The sequence below is a fragment of the Papilio machaon genome, chromosome 21 (genome assembly GCF_912999745.1).
Source record: "Papilio machaon chromosome 21, ilPapMach1.1, whole genome shotgun sequence".
In the NCBI taxonomy this organism is placed as follows: domain Eukaryota; kingdom Metazoa; phylum Arthropoda; class Insecta; order Lepidoptera; family Papilionidae; genus Papilio; species Papilio machaon.
Window position 1 is genome coordinate 1,981,442 of NC_060006.1, and position 19,235 is coordinate 2,000,676.

Below are 19,235 nucleotides of genomic sequence, written 5' to 3' on the forward strand. Positions count from 1 at the left end.
CTCTGTCAACAGCTGTCAGTGTCAAATAAAAAGAAAAAATATATTGTTAGTGTAAACGAAAAACAACAAATTAAAATGGTAAAATGGAGATATTGACACGAGTATTACCTGCAAACCTATTTAGATTAACTACATCTAGGCTTATATTAACAAACGTAGCACATTATACAAGGTAGGTAATAAATTATTCACATATATTATTATTTCTTACTCTTATAACCTAACATTTTATAATTGTTCAGATTGGCAGAAGTTGGAAAGTTGGAGACGCCAAAGACAACAGGAAAATATGATACGGGTCAACTTATTTTGCATAAAGTATTCGGTTACAGAGGCGTTATATTATTTCCTTGGTTAGCAAGAGTTTATGACAGGGATGCCACTAATAAGAAAGAATACGCTGAAACCGCCAACCCCTCAGAAACGGGTGATACTCTATCAAACGTAGGCAAAGAAGTCAAGGGGAGAACACATACATTTTATCAAGTCCTCATAGATACCAGGGATGCTCCTTACATAGTAAGTATATATTAAATGTCAAAGTTATTAACATGCTTGTTACCTTTTATGTCAATGTTAACAACTTCTGTTATATCATTAATTAATTCATAAAACTATTGAAGTTCCATATACTACTATATGTGTATTTTTTATTTTTACTCCATCATTACAAAATTAAAATGATAACTTCTTTTATACGTTTAATCCCAACTAGGGTAGACAGAGCTAGTTTTTTTACTAATAACTAGATTATTTAGTAATTTTTTTCATATAAATAATATTTTTTAATATTTTGGAGACCAAGTTATAAAGCTTTTTAAAAATTTTCCTTGTGTATCCATTTAACTATCTTATAATGTTTAGTGTACATAATATAATACTAGGGGTCTTATTACACTAATAGTAAATAACATATAAAAAATATTATGTCATTTAGCTTTTCATAACTAAATTAGCTGATTTTAACCATAAGAGTAATTTATTATTGAGTTCTATTTTTAATATACAATGATACTAAACTCAAATGATTGTTGACTGTGCAAACCAACATCGATATGAGACCAGAATGGAAGAAAAAGGTATCAAAATATATTTTATTAAATAATAAATGTTGATGAATTAACTATAGGTGTTTGTATTAATGCTTTATGTGAAGTTATTATCATCAATAATTCTAGCTTCTGTATGGCATAGTCATTTAAACTAATCAGAAAGTCAAGTCTTTTACTAATAAAATAGGGTGTTAATTTCAGACTGATATAAACTGATGGCACATTCAACTTCTTTGAGGAAGTGTCTTAGTCTTGCATAAGATGTCATAAGAAATGTAACTCCCTTTGTTTGTTATGTTAAAGTTGTTGTATTCATTGCAGGTGACAATTAAAAACAAAGCAATTATCTTATACTAGCTTTTACCCGCGTCTCCGTCCGCGCGGAATAAACAAAAAAAAAAATAGAAAACGGGGTAAAAATTATCCTATGTCCGTTTCCTGGTTCTAAGCTACCTGCCCACCAATTTTCAGTCAAATCGATTCAGCTGTTCTTGAGTTATAAATAGTGTAACTAACACGACTTTCTTTTATATATATAGATATATAAAATTCTTGTCTCGCAATATTTGTTTCCATACTCCTCTGAAACGGAGTGACTGATTTTTATGAAATTTTATATATTCAGTTGGTCTGAGGATCAGCTACTATTTATTATTCATACCCATAAAAAATGCGCGCGGATGGAGTCACGGGCGACAGCTAGTACTGGATAATATGTATTTGTCTTTTTAAAGTGTTTCGTTCTTTCTCTTATGAGCCAGCTGTTTGTTAACTTAATAATCAAAAAATAATAACTTCATCTGTCATATAACTAATTTATGTAATTACCAAAATCATGATGTTTTAAATTGTTTTTTATATTACTCTAACTGTTGTAATAATTATAAACTAATTAGTAAAATATCATTAACTTCTTTTATCATTGTAATATTTAAATGTCATTAGCATGTAAATGTAAGAACAGTTAATAAACAAATAATAGAAATTTTAGCAATCATCTACTTAGTAAAAGCTCTAATCTTATTAAATATTATAAATGCGGATGTTAAGATGGATGTTTGTTACAAGGTACCTCCATCTACATGATTCTCGATGAAATTTGGTATAAATATAGAACACTGTCTGGAAAAAACACATAGGCAATTTAGTTTTTTTTTTAATTCCGAGCGAACAGAATTACGGGCGACTGCTGTATATTATAAATGCCAACGTTTGGATGGATGGATGGGTGTTAGAAGGTGGAAGATACATCTGGAGAGAATGGCTCAGGAGATTTTGATGAAATTTGGCATAGATATAGAACATAGCCTAGTAGAACACATAGGCTATTAAGTTGTTTTTTTTAATTCCGCACGTACGAAGTCGCGGGCAAAATAGATAAACATAGTTGATATTACAAAATATATGGAAATATTATTCTGCCTTATGTTAGACATTATGTCTTTACCTCATCTATTAATTAGCACATATGTTCCATTACTCCTGGGTTATTGGTTGTCATATAACATCTAGTAAATAAAAAACATAGAATCTCCACGACGATTCTCATCATATTCACAGCGCGCACAGACAGAGGCGGTGACCTTTCTCGGCAACCAGGAGTCTAGTCGTAGCCTGTACGCGATCCCTGGGCTAGACTACGTGGCACACGACGACATCATCCCATACACCTCGCTCGAGCGCGTTCCCCTCCAGCACGAGCTCTTCGACAAGTTCCTCATGCACAATCCCGACAAAGGCAAGTACACAATCTCGATAAAGGCAAATACACAAACAATTCCAATAAATTTCAGTGCAATATTCTGATAAAGTTAAGTACATACATCTATAAGGCAAGGTCATAAAAATTGAATAATCAATTTTGATGATCAACTCTAATATATAAATTCCCCATTTTGTAGTTATCAGTTGACTTCAATAAATTTTTATTGTGTGCAAAACTTTTACAGACCCACCGTTCATAGCGCAAGAAACACTCAGGGCTTGGCAGAAGAAGAACCATCCGTGGCTGGAGCTAAGTGACGTACATCGCGAGACGACAGAGGGCGTGCGCGTTACCGTCATACCTTTCTATATGGGTAGCCGAGAGTCACAGAATTCAGCAGTATACTGGGTAAGTTGGTAATCTCTGGATTTTGTTTCACAGTTAAATACTATAGTATGCTTTTATTCATATATCAAGAATGATAAAAGAAAATTAGATGACTTGAAACTTTAGAAGCATTTTGATTGTGACTTGAAAACTGGAAGCTTCTAACTGGTTTGAAGTGAATGTGGTCAACTTAAGTAGGTATTGTTTTGGTGTTATGTGCAGTGGCGTTACTGCATCCGTCTGGAGAACCTTGGGGCTCAAGCTGTACAGCTGCGCGAGCGGCACTGGCGCATCTTCTCGCTGTCGGGTACGCTGGAGACGGTGCGCGGGCGCGGTGTGGTCGGCCAGGAACCAGTGCTCGCGCGCCACGCACCTGCCTTCCAGTACAGCAGTCACGTCAGCCTGCAGGCGCCCAGCGGACACATGTGGTGAGACATTTACCTGCCTTTGCCTTAATGAGGCATTTAATAATTCCACTAAAGGCATACTTTTTCTTCTTTGAGGCATTTAATATTTCCCTATAGAGGCATCTATCGTTTATGAAAAGTATTCTTTAATTTCAATATAGAGGCATTTTATCTGTGTATATTTTGGCACTATTGAATTAAATTAAAATTTATGTTTTTATAATTGTAGGGGCACGTTTAGAATGGAGCGTGAGGACGGCTACACTTTCGACTGTCGAATTCCGCCTTTCTCTTTAGAGAGCAAGCCAGACGAGGGCTCGCCTATGTCGCCCACGCCCAGCGCATGACCATAGACAAACTGACCGACCCAACAGATACTATTTCTACCAACGGACCTATCACAACGTTAATTCTACCAACTGCAAATAAACTACCAATGTACTTTTCTTTCTTTAATTTTGTTATCATAATTTTATTTTCAATTACATGTTCCTATTTCATTTAGTCGTCAAATTAAATCAAAAGCTTGTGCTTTTACATTGAAAAACCAGCCAGTGCTAAATGAAATTTATATTAGCGCCCTCTATTTGTTATTTGTTTTCAATATTTTACTTTAACTTGAAAAAATAGATATTTGTTGCGAATATAAAAACGATTTATTAAACTGAACTCATAAAGAGAACACCGTTTAACAATGTCGTCCATACCGTCTTTATTTGAAATTGTTTTTTCTTTTTAAAGAGAGGTTTTTTAATTTATTATTTTAGTTATAGAACCATACATCGGCCATCATTCAGATTGTCAATTGCATCCATTTTGTTTGAAATGGAATAGTGTAGTTGTTTTAAAATTAATAGATCTGTAATAAATTACAGTATTAAATATGTGTTTTGTTGTTTTATTCTAGAGATATAAAGTGAACGAAGGTTGTATTGATTGGTATTTCTGAGGTCATATGGATTTTATAAAGGTGAAGTGATTACATCCATACAATTAATAAATTTGGAGTAAATCTTATATATATAAAAGAAAGTCGTGTTAGTTACACTATTTATAACTCAAGATCGGTCGAAATGATTTAGCTGAAAATTGATGGGGAGGTAGCTTAGAACTAGGAGACGGACATAGGAACTTTTTTTATCTCGTGTGCATTTATTTTATTCCGCGCGGACGAAGTCGCGGGTAAAAGCTAGTGGATAATAATTGTAACATTGAGAAAAGTCATTTTTCTTAAATTGTCGTCTGTCCGCATTTGAAGGTACTTCGACTAAAGGTATCTAATATGTGCTGGAGGAATTTAGGCATTTTTTTTAAATTACGCGCTGATGTTGAAGGCGACCGCTCGTTCTTTAATAAAAGTCAGCGGAGAAGTTCGGGGTAAGAAAATAAAACGAAAAAATTAAATTAGTATTCAATGTTTATGGTTTTTGTTAAGTTTCAACGCACATAAGTCAATATTACTACAATAAAATAAGTTAACAATGTTAAATGAACATGACTTTAGCAAAAAGCTTCCAACACCTACCTTATAATTTCATTTAAATTAACACATCTTCATATCCCTAATACCTTTTGGTCTAAACTACAAATATAACTTATACAAATAATTAAGTGCATTTAATTTTGTACGATTTAATTTTTTGTCCTTACATGAAACATAAATATTTAATAATTTCTATTAAAATAAATTACATAAGTGCAACGCAAAATACATGCCATGCCATGCCTCTACTCCAATAGAACTCAAAACCTAACCAATAAAAAAAACTTAGTGTTTCAGTTACATTTTGCCTCAAACATTTATCAAGTCTTTTTATCGCTGTATTTAAATCTATTTTTGAAGTAATAAGGAATATGTTTTTGCCTTCATGAGGCATTTGTAATACCTAATAGAGGCATTCACAATTTCCCAATCGAGGCAAGGCATACTTTTTTATTAATTTAAAATGACATTAAAATATTTGCACTTAACTATGCAAGGCACTTCTTAATCGCTCTCTTTGGTAAGTACTAAGCATTAATATTTTTAAATATATATTTTATATTTACAAAAAAATTATACAATTAACCAATATTTTTAATGAGTGCAGACTTTTTTGAAGCAGTTTTTTTACATTTTTTACACCTCCATTTATTATTATTTTTTTATTTATTTTGTATATGTTATTATTTTATATAAATAATTCATAATCACCTTATAATGTTTTATGAGAGGGAACTGATAGAGTTAGTTAGGAAACTATCGTAATATTTAGTCTTTGAATTGATATTATTAGTTTGTAAGCAACACTAAAAGGTAAACAAAAAGTTCTTATATACATATAATATATATATATATATATACATATATATCCTCTAGTTTCTGGTATTATCCTCTAGTTTCTGGTATGGATTAGATATAATTTTTTTTATTATCGTGCAAGTTGTATTATAAGGGCTGCACACATTTCAAAGAACTCCATAGTATGATGACCTTGAGGTGCTGTTGGGATGGTCATAGGGTTGGGGGGTGTGGAAGCCACTGATGTGGACGCAGAGTCCTCATCATACTCCTCCTTCTCGCTGGAGAGCGACTTGAAATCGAGTAAGTACGATTTGTAATCAACTTGGTACAGTTGTAATGACATTTTAACGAATTTATCCGTCTTTTTGTTTAATGTCCGTACCCTGGAAGGAATGATATATGTTTTAACTGAGATATAGATTTAAGATATAGTCAAAACTGGATAACTAAGAAACCCTTTATAAGCGAGAAATTCTTGTTAGAAAGAAACCTTTATATGCGAGAAAAATTTCGATGTACCTTGAACTCTCGCTTATATAGATTCGACTGTAGTTTTTGAATTCCAAAGTGAATCAAAATAAAAAAAAAACATACATAAAGAATGTAATAGATTGTATCAACTAGATTTGTAATGGCTTTATTAAATTGTATTATGATTTAATTATTATTACTTCGGTTAGAATCTAAGAGGTTGGTCGCTATAAGCGATATAGCTTCTAGTTATGTCGTAATAAGCAGTATTTGTATACATACCTAACATGGTATGGGTTGATGACTTTCCACTCATAGTCCAGCGCTTTCATAGCTCTGAACACTTCCAACATTATGTCATTTGGTTTGCTCTGAGATCTTATACCGAGATGCCATTTCGCTCTGCAAAGTAAAACATAATTTGAAAACCTCTTCCAATTTTAACAGCCTAAGGGACACCGTTTATATATATTTCTATTACTAAATGTACTTTAAAACTAATCGTTGGTTTCTGAGACCAAAGGAGCAAAGGTTGTTTTTTTTAAAGATAATGAGAGAAATTTCAGAAAACAAGGGTAAATGGTTCACCGTTGATTTCTGAGACCTGAATTTCTTTATAAAACAAATCATCATTCCTATCATTAAATTAAGAAAACAGAAATAACAATATGTTTTATACAGACTTTGGTCTCAGAAACTCACCGTGAGTGTGGTAGTTAAAATCAGAAAATGGTATACCTTTTAACAGGTGTGCCTCTCTGTTTGTCCTGTGCAGGTAAAGCACTCGGTGACTCCTTACTACGCATGGGCGCGATGCGCTCGGGATGAGGTCGTGTTGGCTCCGCTGTGTTGGGCGGTGAATGACCTGTTCATTGAAAACACTAGAATTAACATAACTGCAGATGCAAAGTATGGATAAAAACCAATTTCAAATTGGACCTGGTCCATGACAATATGTAATCTTACTAATATTATAAATGCAAATTTTTGGATGGATGTTTGTTAGAAGGTATCTCCAGATTGGTTGCATGGATCGCATAGATGTAAAACAGTCTGGACGAACACATAGAGTTTCCCTTAATTCCGCGCGGACGCAGTCGTGGGCTACAGCTAGTACAAAATAAATAAATAATGTCTCCAATAAACCATTCTGGCTCACTTAAATCTAGCGGAATAACTTTATGAAAATTTAACACAATGTTTGTGAAATGCTTCTTTTTGTACCTACTTCACTAATTTATCTATGTACTTACCGGCAATATAGAAGTCTTTGATTTCAGCTTTAGCCGCCTCATCAGCAATCCTCTTATTGTCTATGATCAGATGGTAGGCGATTGCGAGCTGATCGTGTTGGTTACCACTGAGCAGCGCAGTGTGCACTTCCTGTTCTTTTACACCAAACTTCTCGCACACTTCTGCGATCGCTTCTACATCCACAAACCCACTCTCCTGTGGAACAGGTACATTTCTGATGAATATTAAGATAGTGAATGTACCCCGTTTGCTATTTGCAAAAGGAAAGATACATAGTTGAAAAATACTGTATCAAATAAATTCGAGAGCATCGTGTTATATTCCGAAAATTTCTAAACAGAGGGAATTAAATTTCCCCGGCGCATTTGTTGCATTTTTTTCATCTTAAAATGAAACCATATAAGCAACAAGAAAAGTTGCAGGTACAATAGTTGAAGGGAAGCAGGTATGATATCAGAAAAATGTATAATAGCCATATTAGGGTGGCCCAAAAAAATATTTTTTTTGTTTTTTTCGATTCTCGTGTGAAAATATGTGAGTTTACTATGTTTTAAGAACCTCCACCAAAGGACAGGTTAAAAAAAATCTTAAAAGGTCGCTCAGAATTTTTGAAAAATTCCAAAATTGCCCAAAATCAGATTTTTTTTTTGTTTTAATTTTTTTTTCTCGTCATGTCATCTTTTTAAGTGTAAAATAATATTTTCACACGAGAATCGAAAAAAACAAATTTTTTTTTTTTGGGCCACCCTAAGCCATATGACACATGCAATGTTAACAGTAAAAGTATAAACCTCAACTTTTCCTAATTTCACTCTTATTTCTTAAATCATACTAATGTTATAAATGCGAATGTTTAGATGGATGGATGGATGTTTGTTTGAAGGTATCTTCATAACGGCTTAACGGATCTTAATGAAATTTGGCATACATGTAGAGCATAGTCTGGAAGAACACATAGAATACTTATTAATTTTTTTTAATTCAGCGCAGTCGCGGGCGATACCTAGTTTAAAGTAAACGTTAAAAGCGATCATTTACCTGCTCCACAGGTGATGGAAACAAATAATCCGGTAAATCCTTTTGGAACCAATCGTATTTCTTAACATCCTCGATTGTCGCTCGCTTCATTGGATCAACTTGTAACATCATGCATAAAAGACTCACAACACTCTTGTTTAAATAGTCTGGAATTGGGAATATTCCAGATTTGATCTTCCGGAACAATGTAGGTACGTGTTCATCATCAAATGGTAGTGTACCACATAGTAAAGCGTAGAGGATGACCCCGCAAGACCACACATCTACTTCTGGGCCTGCATATAATTTTCCTGAGATAACCTGATAATGTGAAAGGTAATAATTTGAGTTTAAAAGTAATTTTTACAATGTTGTAATTGTTTTTTCCTGAATAAAATATTTTTTTTATATTATAAGGTGGCAAACAAGTAAGTGGCCACCTAAATTCGCCAAAATGGCGAAGCGACCGCTGCCCCTAGACGTCCGCAATTACAGATGCGTTGCTTACTTTTTATAGATTTCTTAAAATTGTTTTTTTACAGTTTTAAAAGTAAATGTTATGGTTTTAACCACTTTTTAAATTATATATATTACGTTAAATATTAAAAGCTAAATTGCTAGCTTATATAGCATATATATTTCTTTTGAATAAATACAGATGTTACCTCTGGTGCAGCATAGTTTGGTGAACCACAAGATGTGCGTAAGAATTCACCATCCAACATCATATTAGATAGACCGAAATCCGCAATTTTCACATGCATATTATGGTCTAATAGGAGATTCTCTGGCTTAAGATCTCTATGTACGATCATGTGACGATGACAATAGTCAACACCAGATATGATCTGCTGGAAGAATCTTCTGGCTTCATGCTCTTGTAGTTTACCACGTTTGACAATATAGTCAAAGAGCTCACCACCAGACACATATTCCATTATCATAAAGATGTCTGTTGGTGTTGATATTACCTGTTAATAATCAATTAATTACTAGAGAATTGAAAAAGAAACTGCAAACAGAAAATTTAAAATAAGCATACAAGAAAATAAGAAAAGGCTAAAAGAGATGGATGGATTAACAATGAATGTAGATTGAAATGAAAACCATTCGAATGGTTGATAATGGAGAATGAAAACCTGGTGCCATGAGTAGTATAAGGAGGGAAAGATGATCTGAACTGTTTAAAAGTATACCTGATATAATTTAATGATGTGGGGATGACGAAACAGTTTCAAATTTTGAATTTCACGTCTTATCTTGCCAACAACATCTAGTGATTTTATTTTCTGTCTGTTTAAAATTTTTACAGCGACTTTGTGTTTGGTAAGCTGATGTTCACCTATTTTTACTTTACCAAACGTTCCTACTCCAAGAGTGGCGCCTAAAGTATAGTGACCTATCTTCACGATAGGCTGATTTCCACTAGCTACAACTGGTTTTTCAGACATATTTACGTACTGAAAAGTTACACTTTAAAATACGTATCAACACCGTATTCTATAGAAATTAGTTTAAGGAAATTTATATCACAGGACTATATAAATCACCATAAAATTAAAACTTAGAACCAATCAAACAAATCTAAATCGATTGAAAAATCATTAACTTTAAAAAAAAATATTCGCATGTTCTTGAGATCTTGATATGTTTTTCATATGTCAAACAAGTTGTCAAAAGTAGAGAATAACAATGTCATGAAGCATTTGCATTACAGATTATATTTCAATTATGTCTGGTCTCTGTTATTTGAACTGATGTTGACAACAAAGAGTATACAAAAGGTTGACATTGACAACTTTACATTTATTTATAGTCTATGGAAATAAGTCCCCCCTTCACCCCGCATCACTGTGCCCCACCCCGCTCGTGCCTGTCTGTCCTTTTTCTGACGGTCTATCGTATAATGAGAAAAATAGCAATATTTATGAAATCATATTTGTATACAAAAAATAAGTGATTTGAAAACGTTCAAACATGGATAAATGTGCAATATGTCTCAAGCCTGCAGTTGTAAGTAGATAGAACCCTCTGAATTACCATTCTATCGCGTAGAACTCAGTCAATATTTTTTGTTTTCTTTACTAGATTGTTATAAAAATAACATCATTATATTTCGAGAAGCTGTTTCTTTAGAAATATTTATGTGGTTTTATTTTTTAAATGTGCCTCGTAATGCATGGAGGTCGCTGTAGCAATAATAATAAAAAAAACCTTGCGTTCGAAACCTGCCCGCCTTATTTTTTTTTCTTCTTTAGTTTCGGTTTGTTTTTTTTACGTCTGGCACCGCGCTTTGAAACTTCTTTTTCTCGGTTCATAGTTATATTTATATGATAATAATATTCAGAAACACCTTTGTTTTGTAACAAACACAAATGTAAAATTAATAGATGCATTACTAATGATTTTTGCAGATGTACTATTTATTTTTTTAAGTATTTAAAGTTCTAGTTCAGCCTCTTATAAGAAAATGTTAATAAAGAAATTTTGTATAATTTTTTAGGCGATTTTTTTTATATTAAATGAAAATTTATTACTATGTTATAATTTTAGCAACTGTTTGAAACTGGAAAAGATGGTGTTTACGCGTGTTTTAAATGTCAGCCTCTCGTACCAGAAGTGACTATTGGTGACCATCCATCTGAAGCCACAGAGCCAAAGTCTTCCAAAACCATTGAGGTACAATTAAACAGTTAAAATTAGTTTTAAATTTACAAAACAACTGTACCGATAACAGTAGGTTTCCAAATCACCTATAAATCACACATCATTCACTACGAAACAGTAGAGGTGACAATTATTTCTATTTACTTCAGTGTAAACCTACTAGACTACTGAAGAAAAATTATTTATGTATAAGGGTCATATGTAACTATTAAAAACATCTTGTATCAGGCATTTCACTGTTATGTTTGAGCTCTTAACTAAAACGTAATTAAATGTTTTAGGTGAGCATAGACCCAGATGGATTGTATTGTGATATATGTGAGAAGTCTTTTCAGAAGAGCACCCAGCTGCAGAGTCACATGCGCAACCACCGTGCGGAGAGGCGCTTTGTTTGTACATATTGTAATAAAGGTAAGATCATAAAATTGTTAAATTAAATTAAGAATTAATGAATTTTTACATCTTTTATGTCATTTCATTAAAGATAGATACATAATAAATCCAGGGACAATAAAACTTACTTATACTTTTAACTTGCAACAAAAACAGGAAGGTTATGGACTTAAAAGAGGTTGCTAAAAGAAAACTTTTCAATACATATAATTTTTTAAAAATAAAACTGCCAACCATGAGAGTCTAATAAAAAAAATATTGTTTCAATTACATTTAGACATGAAATGAAATCATGATTATTGAGACATGCTTATGCTTTCTGAAATGCGATATAGACAAATAAAGTACTAATACCAAAGGCAGTTTTTTTAATACCTAATTAACTAAGGGTAAAACATACATTTTACAAACTTGTTAATGTCCATGTGTGTCCATGGGTCCAATGTCAAAGGGTTAAAACACATGTTTAACTAAATAGTTTCTAACTGTATTTTTTAGGAAAACAATATTTTTTTTTATTATTTTATATCTATTTGAGAGCTCCGAAAGATTTCTAAATGTAATGTAATATTTAGTAATGTAAATAATAACTCCAACTTTAAATATTATTTTATTTATTTAACTAGAACTCTGTGACAATAATTCATGTTATATTTTCAGCGTTCTCACAATCAAATAACTTGAGAGCACATCTCCGTATACATACAAATGAACGGCCATACAAATGTTCAGAATGCGGCAAAGCTTTTACCCAGGTGTGTATAACTATGTGTTTCCATTAAATACTAACCTTTATAACCCTACTAGCTGTAGCCTGTGACTCCGTCCGCGCGGTATTAAAAAAAAAGTAATAAGCACAGGTGGGCACAGTTAATCGAAAAGTTAACTTCGTTAATCGTTAATTCGTTAATTAAAAAATTAACTTCGTTAATCGTTAAAGCGTTAAATCCTCGAATATTTAACGCAAGTTAAAGTTAATCGTTAACAGTTAACCATACCAAATTATACATACTAATTTCACACTTACTGTGGCGACACTTGTTTAAAATAGTAATTTGACTATACATTCTAAAACACATTAGTATTAGAGACAAGTATGAATGCATTATAGTATATTTCATTACGAGTGCGGAAAGCCTGTCATTGCAAATGTTTCCGACAAATGTCTACAGGTTGACAGTTGGAACAAGTTGTAATGACGGTTCCGCACGTGTGTACTAAACAACTATTTTTAATACAGTTGCGAAAAATGAAGCAATTTAATAGAATAATAAAAAACACAATAAACTCAACTAACTAAAATGTTTGAAAAATGGCGCCAATCGTAAAAGAATACATACAGAGATTTTTTTTGTTTTCTTCACCCATTCTGGGTAGGCAAAGGGAACTATGCCTAAACTTGGCCGTTTAGGCAAGTCTTCAGTAGATTATTTTTATTGATATGAAATGAAAATGAAATTTAATGAGATGAAATAAAATGAAACCTAACCTAATTCATTGAATCAAATCATTAAATCTGATATTGCGACAAATTAGGAGCTTCTTTTTAGAAATATTTGCATGAATCATAACATAATCATAAACTTCAATGATTTTTTTTGTAAAAACTCCGTGGTTAGCTTTTTTCTTTTTAATAGACATTATTTTGACAGTTGGGAAAGAGAACGGACGAGTTTGGAAAAGCTAAAGAAAAAGCACGAGTAAAAAAGTGTTTTAATACAGTTGCTCAAAGAGTGGCGTATTGCAGGGACGAAGAGCGTTCGGAATGTGGGCTATTACATACTCTTGCTTTTATATACTCGTAATGAAATATACTATTTCGAACCTTCTTTTAATTTTGTCCTGTTGGTCACGTCTTTCCCGGACGCTCTGATGCATCACACTGGCACGCGAACTTCACATATATCAATTATCAACTCGTTCGTTCACCATTCGAGTCAGAGTTCACAGTCGCCCAACACAGTTGAACTTACGAGCGTGGCGTGGCACGTAATTTTAACAAAATGACAGCACGTCTCCGTTTCTAATTTAACGATTAACGGACTTTTATTAACGGAAGTTGAGTTTAACGGAAGTTAACAAAAGCGTTAACACTTTTTGAATTTAACTTAAAAGTTAATCCGTTAAGCAAAATGTTAACTTCGTTAATTAACGATTAACGGATTAACGAGTTAATGCCCAGCTCTGGTAATAAGCAACCTATGTGTTCTTCCAGACTATGTTCTACATCTGTGCCAAATTTCATCAAGATCCGTTGAGCCATCCATCTAAACATTCGCATTTATAATATTAAGTAAGATATAACCCTACCATTTCAGCGTGGAATAAAAAAAGTTGCATATAATATTCCTGCATACATAAGTTACCTTCCAGTAAATGTCCCGTCATAATCGTTTCAACGATTTCGGAAATTACTCGGAATAAACGCGACTCTGATAGACAGACAGACAAAAATTAAAAAATAATTTTTTTTTCGTCATGAGTACCGCAAAGACATTATGTTCGTGAAATCGTGTATTTTTTTTAAATATTTTATTAATTGTTCAGTAAACATCATTCTTATACCTGTAAATGATGAATCTATATATCTATATATATAAAAGAAAGTCGTGTTAGTTACACTATTTATAACTCAAGAACGGCTGAATCGATTTGACTGAAAATTGGTGGGCAGGTAGCTTAGAACCAGGAAATGGACATAGGATCATTTTTACCCCGTTTTCTATTTTTTATTCCGCGCGGACGGAGTCGCGGGTAAAAGCTAGTATCTTCATAAATGAATGGATATTAGAGTAATTATAATTTTTTCTAATCAACACAGTAAATGTTCTCAGGTGACAAATCTAAACAACCATGTCCGTTTGCACACGGGCGAGCGGCCATACGTGTGTCCGGAGGAAGGCTGCGGCAAAGCATACGCTCAGGTAACTATGAAATACTTAAAGTACATTAAAAGTCAATTCAGGTTGCTATTTCTTTCAATTGATGACTGTCTTCTGGTCTTTGTATTTCATCGGGCGAGTCAATTCGGACAGATATTGTTTTTGCTGGTGTCTACCATTATTAGAAAGAAAGAAAAAGAGAGAGAAATAAAGAAAGAAGGAAAGAAAAAGAGAGAAATAAAAAAAAGAAGGAAAGAAAGAAAGACAGAGAGAAATAAAGAAAGAAAGAAAGAAAAAAACATTTATTGTTACACATATTATACATACAAAAAAAAACTATAAAATTTTCATTAATATTAATATAATTAAGCTTTTAAAAAGGCAATACCTACTACCGTTAGTTTTGATACTCTACGTGAGGTGGTTCAGTAAATTCAAAGACATGTGTGAAGTCAACCCGCACTTATACCAGCGTTTTTTGACTATGGCCAAGTCACCCCTAACTTAATGTAGGTTCTGAACTTCTAAGTGGGGATGTATAGTGAGCTGATGATGATAACTAGGTTGTTGATTTGCTTTCAGGTGACAAATCTGAACCAGCACCGCAAGCGGCACCTGTCTGGTCCTCCGCCGAAGTCTGCATATGACTGTCCCGTCTGCGGGGAGAGCTTCCAGCAGCGGAACCACATGCATACACACAGGTAACTTCTAACTCAATGATTGTCAAATTTATTTCTTTCACCGCCCCCTTTGAAAATCAATTATATTTCAGAGCCTCCTAATTTTTATTCAGCCCTGAAACTTAAAAATTACAATTTCATTACTTTAATTAATTTCCATGCCCCCCATTTTTCTCCCCTTATCGCCCCCTCCTAGGTTTCAAACGCCCCCAAGGGGGCGTTATCGCCCATTTGGGAAACATTGTTCTGACTGATATTCTATATGCAATTTTCATGTCTGTTTGTTTGTACAAACTTGTTGTTTTCTAATATTATTTTGTACCTTTAGTATGGAGATTTTCATCAAATATCAATTCTGCAAAGGAGTTTTTTAAAGGAATAATGCGCCGTGAATGAAATTTCTATGGTGCTTTCTTTTTTTTAACTATTTATTGGGGGGGGGGGGGGGATTTAGATCAGGGATCCCCAAACTATTTTGAACAAGTGACCCCTTTTCCAAAATGAGCTGTTACCTCAGCCTCTCATTTTTTTATAAGAGAAGGGGGAAACGAGCGGCGGGAACAGCGAAGTGATCATTGACGACCATGACCAAATTACCTATTTTTAAGGTCAATTATTATTATTTTTCATTCGGACTTAGGTCAATGGAAGAAAACAGAGTGAGAATTAGCAATGCTTTAAGTTCACTTGGTCACTTTGGCAATCCTTGGTGACACCTCTTTGTGACCTGCCCCCTGTATAATACTCGTTATTAAAGAAAACACTTAATTCATAAATACCCAAAACACTGCCCTTCTACCAGTTGGGCAAACAATAACATTGGATGTGTGTACAGGCGAATGGTACACGAAGTATCAAGTGAAGTTGGTAAGAAGGGCAAGAATATAGCTCGTCTGTGTTGTGGCGAGTGCGGCGAGGTGCAGGCTGACAGCACCGCGCTGCGTCTACATCTCGCCTCACATCATCTACACACCGACCACAATGATGACAGTGAGTACACATTACACATCTGAGATACAACTATACACCTTACACTGTGTCAGAGACGGATGAGAAATGATTCGATGTTTAGTGCGAATGTATTACACATGAGACGGATACGTAATTACGATATCACGAAATACAAATAATGAAGGGCTAGAGTTTCTGTGACTATTTTTCGTGTGGGCAGGAGATAAATCCAGCCAATATTTCTCCCCAGACAATCCTAGTCAAAGTATCTTTACGTTGAAGTATTTTTAATTCGCGGTATATTTGTTAACAATGGTACGATAGTACCGGCTCGACCGTTCCAATACCACATAGAAGACAGGCGTGAAGTCATTCCGCGTACAGTCTGAGGATTGTTTGTACTTTCCACCCTCTATACACAAGGAAAGGATGGAAAGAGGAAGTGACTTTCGCATAGTTAGAGTAAAAATCCACTTTCTATGCATCCCCACCTCTATTGATAAAAAGTAGGCATCTAGAAATGCGGATAGGCAGCGGTCTCTTCGCTATTTTGGCGAATCTCGTTGGTAAGTTGTGTGTTGTGTACAGAGCGAGTGTATTCTTGCGTGTTCTCGTCGTGCGGCGAACGGTTTTTATCTCCGAGTCAGCACACGGAGCACCTGCTGCGTGCGCATCAGCTGCGTGTGATGACTGCACGTGCGCCACACCCGCCACGTCGCGGACGACCTCCCAAAGTGAGAACTTACTTAAACTTAAACTACACGTTTCAAACATTCACCTCTTTAACCACTGGACAGGTTACATGGCCTAGTATTTTGTGCCTATTTGATTTTCGCCATTTTTAGTTATTTTGCAAATATTTAAACTAATATTAGAGATAGAATTAATTGTCAGTTACGTTAAAGGCGCGTTTATGTCGGAATAAAGCAAAAGCTTGTTCCAAGTTTATTTTCTATCCCACTTTATGTGTTAACGTATATTTTGTCCTTAAGATTGATTTTTCATGTCAAAGATTAAGAACGACTAAAACACTCACGTACATTTGTCTGGTGTCGGCACCGACTAGTTTCGAGTTAGTGAGTGACGGGCCGCGTCCGCGAAATAATACCAGTCCCACTCACCCTGATGAAGGGTCCCCGAAGGGCTCGAAACTAGTCGGTGCCGACATCGGATATGTCATCATCGGATACGTGAGTGTTTTAGCCGTTTCTATATTAGTTAATGATAATGTCTTACGAAAGTTTGAATAATTCAAAGATTAAAACTTTACTAAAGACTAACAAACATAAAAAGAGTGTATTTTTGATAGTGGTAGTCTTAGAGCTATGGAAATTATTCTAACCACATATTTTAATTTTTATTTTAAATTTCAGGTGTCAAGAGATATTTATGATCCGGAAGAGAATTCCATGTATGATGAGGTATGTTACCTAAATATACAATAATTTTGAGTATCCTACATAAATCTTGTAAAAAATTTTTTTAAAAATTTGGTTGCTTTAAATTCATTTACAAATATTTTTTTTTGCATTTATGAGTTCGCAAAAAAATTTTTTTACAGTGATTCAGATTAAAACAATTTCTTTTATTTTGACTTGAACTTTAAAAATCCTTTAATATTCCAGGTAAAAATAACGAAACAAGAAAGGCAATACTCTCCTAAATTAAAAGTACAGAGTCTGTTTCAATGAGTATCGTTCTGTTGACGTTTCTTAATTTGTATCATAATGTGTACGGATCTGTTTGAGAGAGAAAGTGAGCGAGATAGATATATACAAGAGTGTAAGAAGGACAGAGACGGAAGATATTCAAAACGTCAGGGGTGTATTTGGTCGTATTTTATTTCAAATGAAAATTGCTTTCATTTTTTGCATTTAAAATTTAAAAAGAGATATAAATGGTATATATAAGGAAGTATTAGATTTGTATTAAGTGATATTTTTAAGTGCAATTTCTTAATAAGATAGTTTATGATAAAGATATAGTTTCTTTTAAAATATAGATATAACTGTGTTTTTTGTGACCACAGCTACGTTCGCACAATTAACTAATCGTGCATAATAACATGACATCTGTTACCTATTACGTCACTGAGTAAGATGTTTATTTTACGAGCAATTTTTATAACTCGCGAATAAAGTACACGTATAATATTTCAGAGTTTTTAAAATAAATATCTCTAATATCTCTGTTTTGTCAAAGACAATGACAAAGACGACGATGTATTTTATACAGAGATTGTGGTCTCAGAAACCGACGTTTATTGTGTTATTTTATTTGGTTTAAAGTTATGAATATCATCTTGTAATATAAATTTTATTAACACGCGTGATGATATTCATCTAATATATAAAATTCTCGTGTCACAGTTTTCGTTCCCGTACTCCTCCGAAACGGCTTGACCGATTCTCATGAAATTTTGTGAGCATATTCAGTAGGTCTGAGAATCGGACAACATCTATTTTTCATAACATTTAGTTTTTTTTAACTGCGCGTGGACGGAGTCGCGGGCGACAGCTAGTAACTAATAAAAAAAGGTACAATTATGAACACGTATATAGTTTCAGATGGATTAGAGGTTAAGGAAAAAAAAAGGAAATAATAGAGTACATAAAGTTTAGATTTTATTTAATGAGTGATAGTTTCATAAAATTTCTTAATACATTTTACTGGCAACATTAAAATACTCGTAATTTAACCGTAGAACTCCACTGTCTTGATACTTGTAGTACATATCGTTGTCACTTCGATTCTTCGTCATTGATTCGAAACCCAGACTAAATCTTGGTCTCATAGACCCTATTTAAAACATATTGTGACCTCTGTTTTGTCAAAGACAATGACAGGGATGACCATATGTTTTATAGAGATTTTGGTCTCAGAAACCAATGATTAAAGTGGTTAAGTTTCTCTTAGCTTTAATATGAGAAATCTGTACTAAGAGATTCCTCTTAGTGAATTAATCACTCTGAATGCGGTATAAATAATATATTTTTCTATAATTAATAAAAATAACGTAAATAATGAATTAATTAAAATTAATACAATTTAATGCGTACATTTTTGTATAATATGTTTTTTTCAT

General features: G+C 33.5%; 3 protein-coding genes across 6 annotated transcripts; 2 read left to right on the forward strand and 1 right to left on the reverse strand.

The window, feature by feature from the left end:
• Window positions 1-20: 20 nt before the first annotated feature.
• On the forward strand, window positions 21-4,126 carry LOC106711087 (polymerase delta-interacting protein 2). 2 transcript variants are annotated; one of them, XM_045683209.1, is made up of 7 exons: window positions 21-172; window positions 243-519; window positions 1,035-1,079; window positions 2,613-2,790; window positions 3,002-3,165; window positions 3,367-3,572; window positions 3,781-4,126. In XM_045683209.1, the coding sequence occupies exons 1-7, from the start codon at window positions 84-86 to the stop codon at window positions 3,896-3,898; spliced, it is 1,077 nt and encodes a 358-aa protein (XP_045539165.1). In that variant the 5' UTR covers window positions 21-83; the 3' UTR covers window positions 3,899-4,126. The 2 variants fall into 2 exon arrangements, with proteins under 2 accessions (XP_045539165.1, XP_045539166.1); XM_045683210.1 differs by lacking the exon at window positions 1,035-1,079.
• A 1,804-nt stretch (window positions 4,127-5,930) lies between these two features.
• LOC106711118 (5'-AMP-activated protein kinase catalytic subunit alpha-2) lies at window positions 5,931-10,174 on the reverse strand. The gene is made up of 7 exons (XM_045683153.1): window positions 9,774-10,174; window positions 9,243-9,548; window positions 8,599-8,898; window positions 7,560-7,755; window positions 7,045-7,171; window positions 6,589-6,708; window positions 5,931-6,218 (listed from the first exon to the last, which is right to left on the reverse strand). Exons 1-7 carry the CDS (start codon window positions 10,026-10,028, stop codon window positions 5,963-5,965), a joined length of 1,560 nt encoding a protein of 519 aa, XP_045539109.1. The 5' UTR covers window positions 10,029-10,174; the 3' UTR covers window positions 5,931-5,962.
• Window positions 10,175-10,442: 268 nt separating this feature from the next.
• Window positions 10,443-18,231, forward strand: LOC106711102 (gastrula zinc finger protein XlCGF7.1). 3 transcript variants are annotated; one of them, XM_045683242.1, is made up of 10 exons: window positions 10,443-10,590; window positions 11,131-11,256; window positions 11,526-11,655; window positions 12,298-12,392; window positions 14,472-14,561; window positions 15,102-15,220; window positions 16,035-16,189; window positions 16,739-16,884; window positions 17,524-17,571; window positions 17,776-18,231. In XM_045683242.1, the coding sequence occupies exons 1-10, from the start codon at window positions 10,555-10,557 to the stop codon at window positions 17,839-17,841; spliced, it is 1,011 nt and encodes a 336-aa protein (XP_045539198.1). In that variant the 5' UTR covers window positions 10,443-10,554; the 3' UTR covers window positions 17,842-18,231. The 3 variants fall into 3 exon arrangements, with proteins under 3 accessions (XP_045539198.1, XP_045539199.1, XP_045539200.1); XM_045683243.1 differs by having other exon boundaries at window positions 11,571-11,655; XM_045683244.1 differs by having other exon boundaries at window positions 11,580-11,655.
• The last annotated feature ends 1,004 nt before the right edge of the window (window positions 18,232-19,235 follow it).

Coding starts and splice junctions, on each gene's coding strand:
- LOC106711087 (XM_045683209.1), top strand. CDS start 84: ATGGAGATATTGACACGAGTATTACCTGCAAACCTATTTAGATTAACT. Junction 173..242: donor AACGTAGCACATTATACAAG/GTAGGTAATAAA, acceptor ATAATTGTTCAG/ATTGGCAGAAGTTGGAAAGT. Junction 2,791..3,001: donor CATGCACAATCCCGACAAAG/GCAAGTACACAA, acceptor AAACTTTTACAG/ACCCACCGTTCATAGCGCAA.
- LOC106711118 (XM_045683153.1), bottom strand. CDS start 10,028: ATGTCTGAAAAACCAGTTGTAGCTAGTGGAAATCAGCCTATCGTGAAG. Junction 8,899..9,242: donor CAAACTATGCTGCACCAGAG/GTAACATCTGTA, acceptor TCACATTATCAG/GTTATCTCAGGAAAATTATA. Junction 6,219..6,588: donor ATCAACCCATACCATGTTAG/GTATGTATACAA, acceptor CATTCCTTCCAG/GGTACGGACATTAAACAAAA.
- LOC106711102 (XM_045683242.1), top strand. CDS start 10,555: ATGGATAAATGTGCAATATGTCTCAAGCCTGCAGTT. Junction 11,257..11,525: donor AGTCTTCCAAAACCATTGAG/GTACAATTAAAC, acceptor TAAATGTTTTAG/GTGAGCATAGACCCAGATGG. Junction 16,190..16,738: donor CACCGACCACAATGATGACA/GTGAGTACACAT, acceptor TGTTGTGTACAG/AGCGAGTGTATTCTTGCGTG.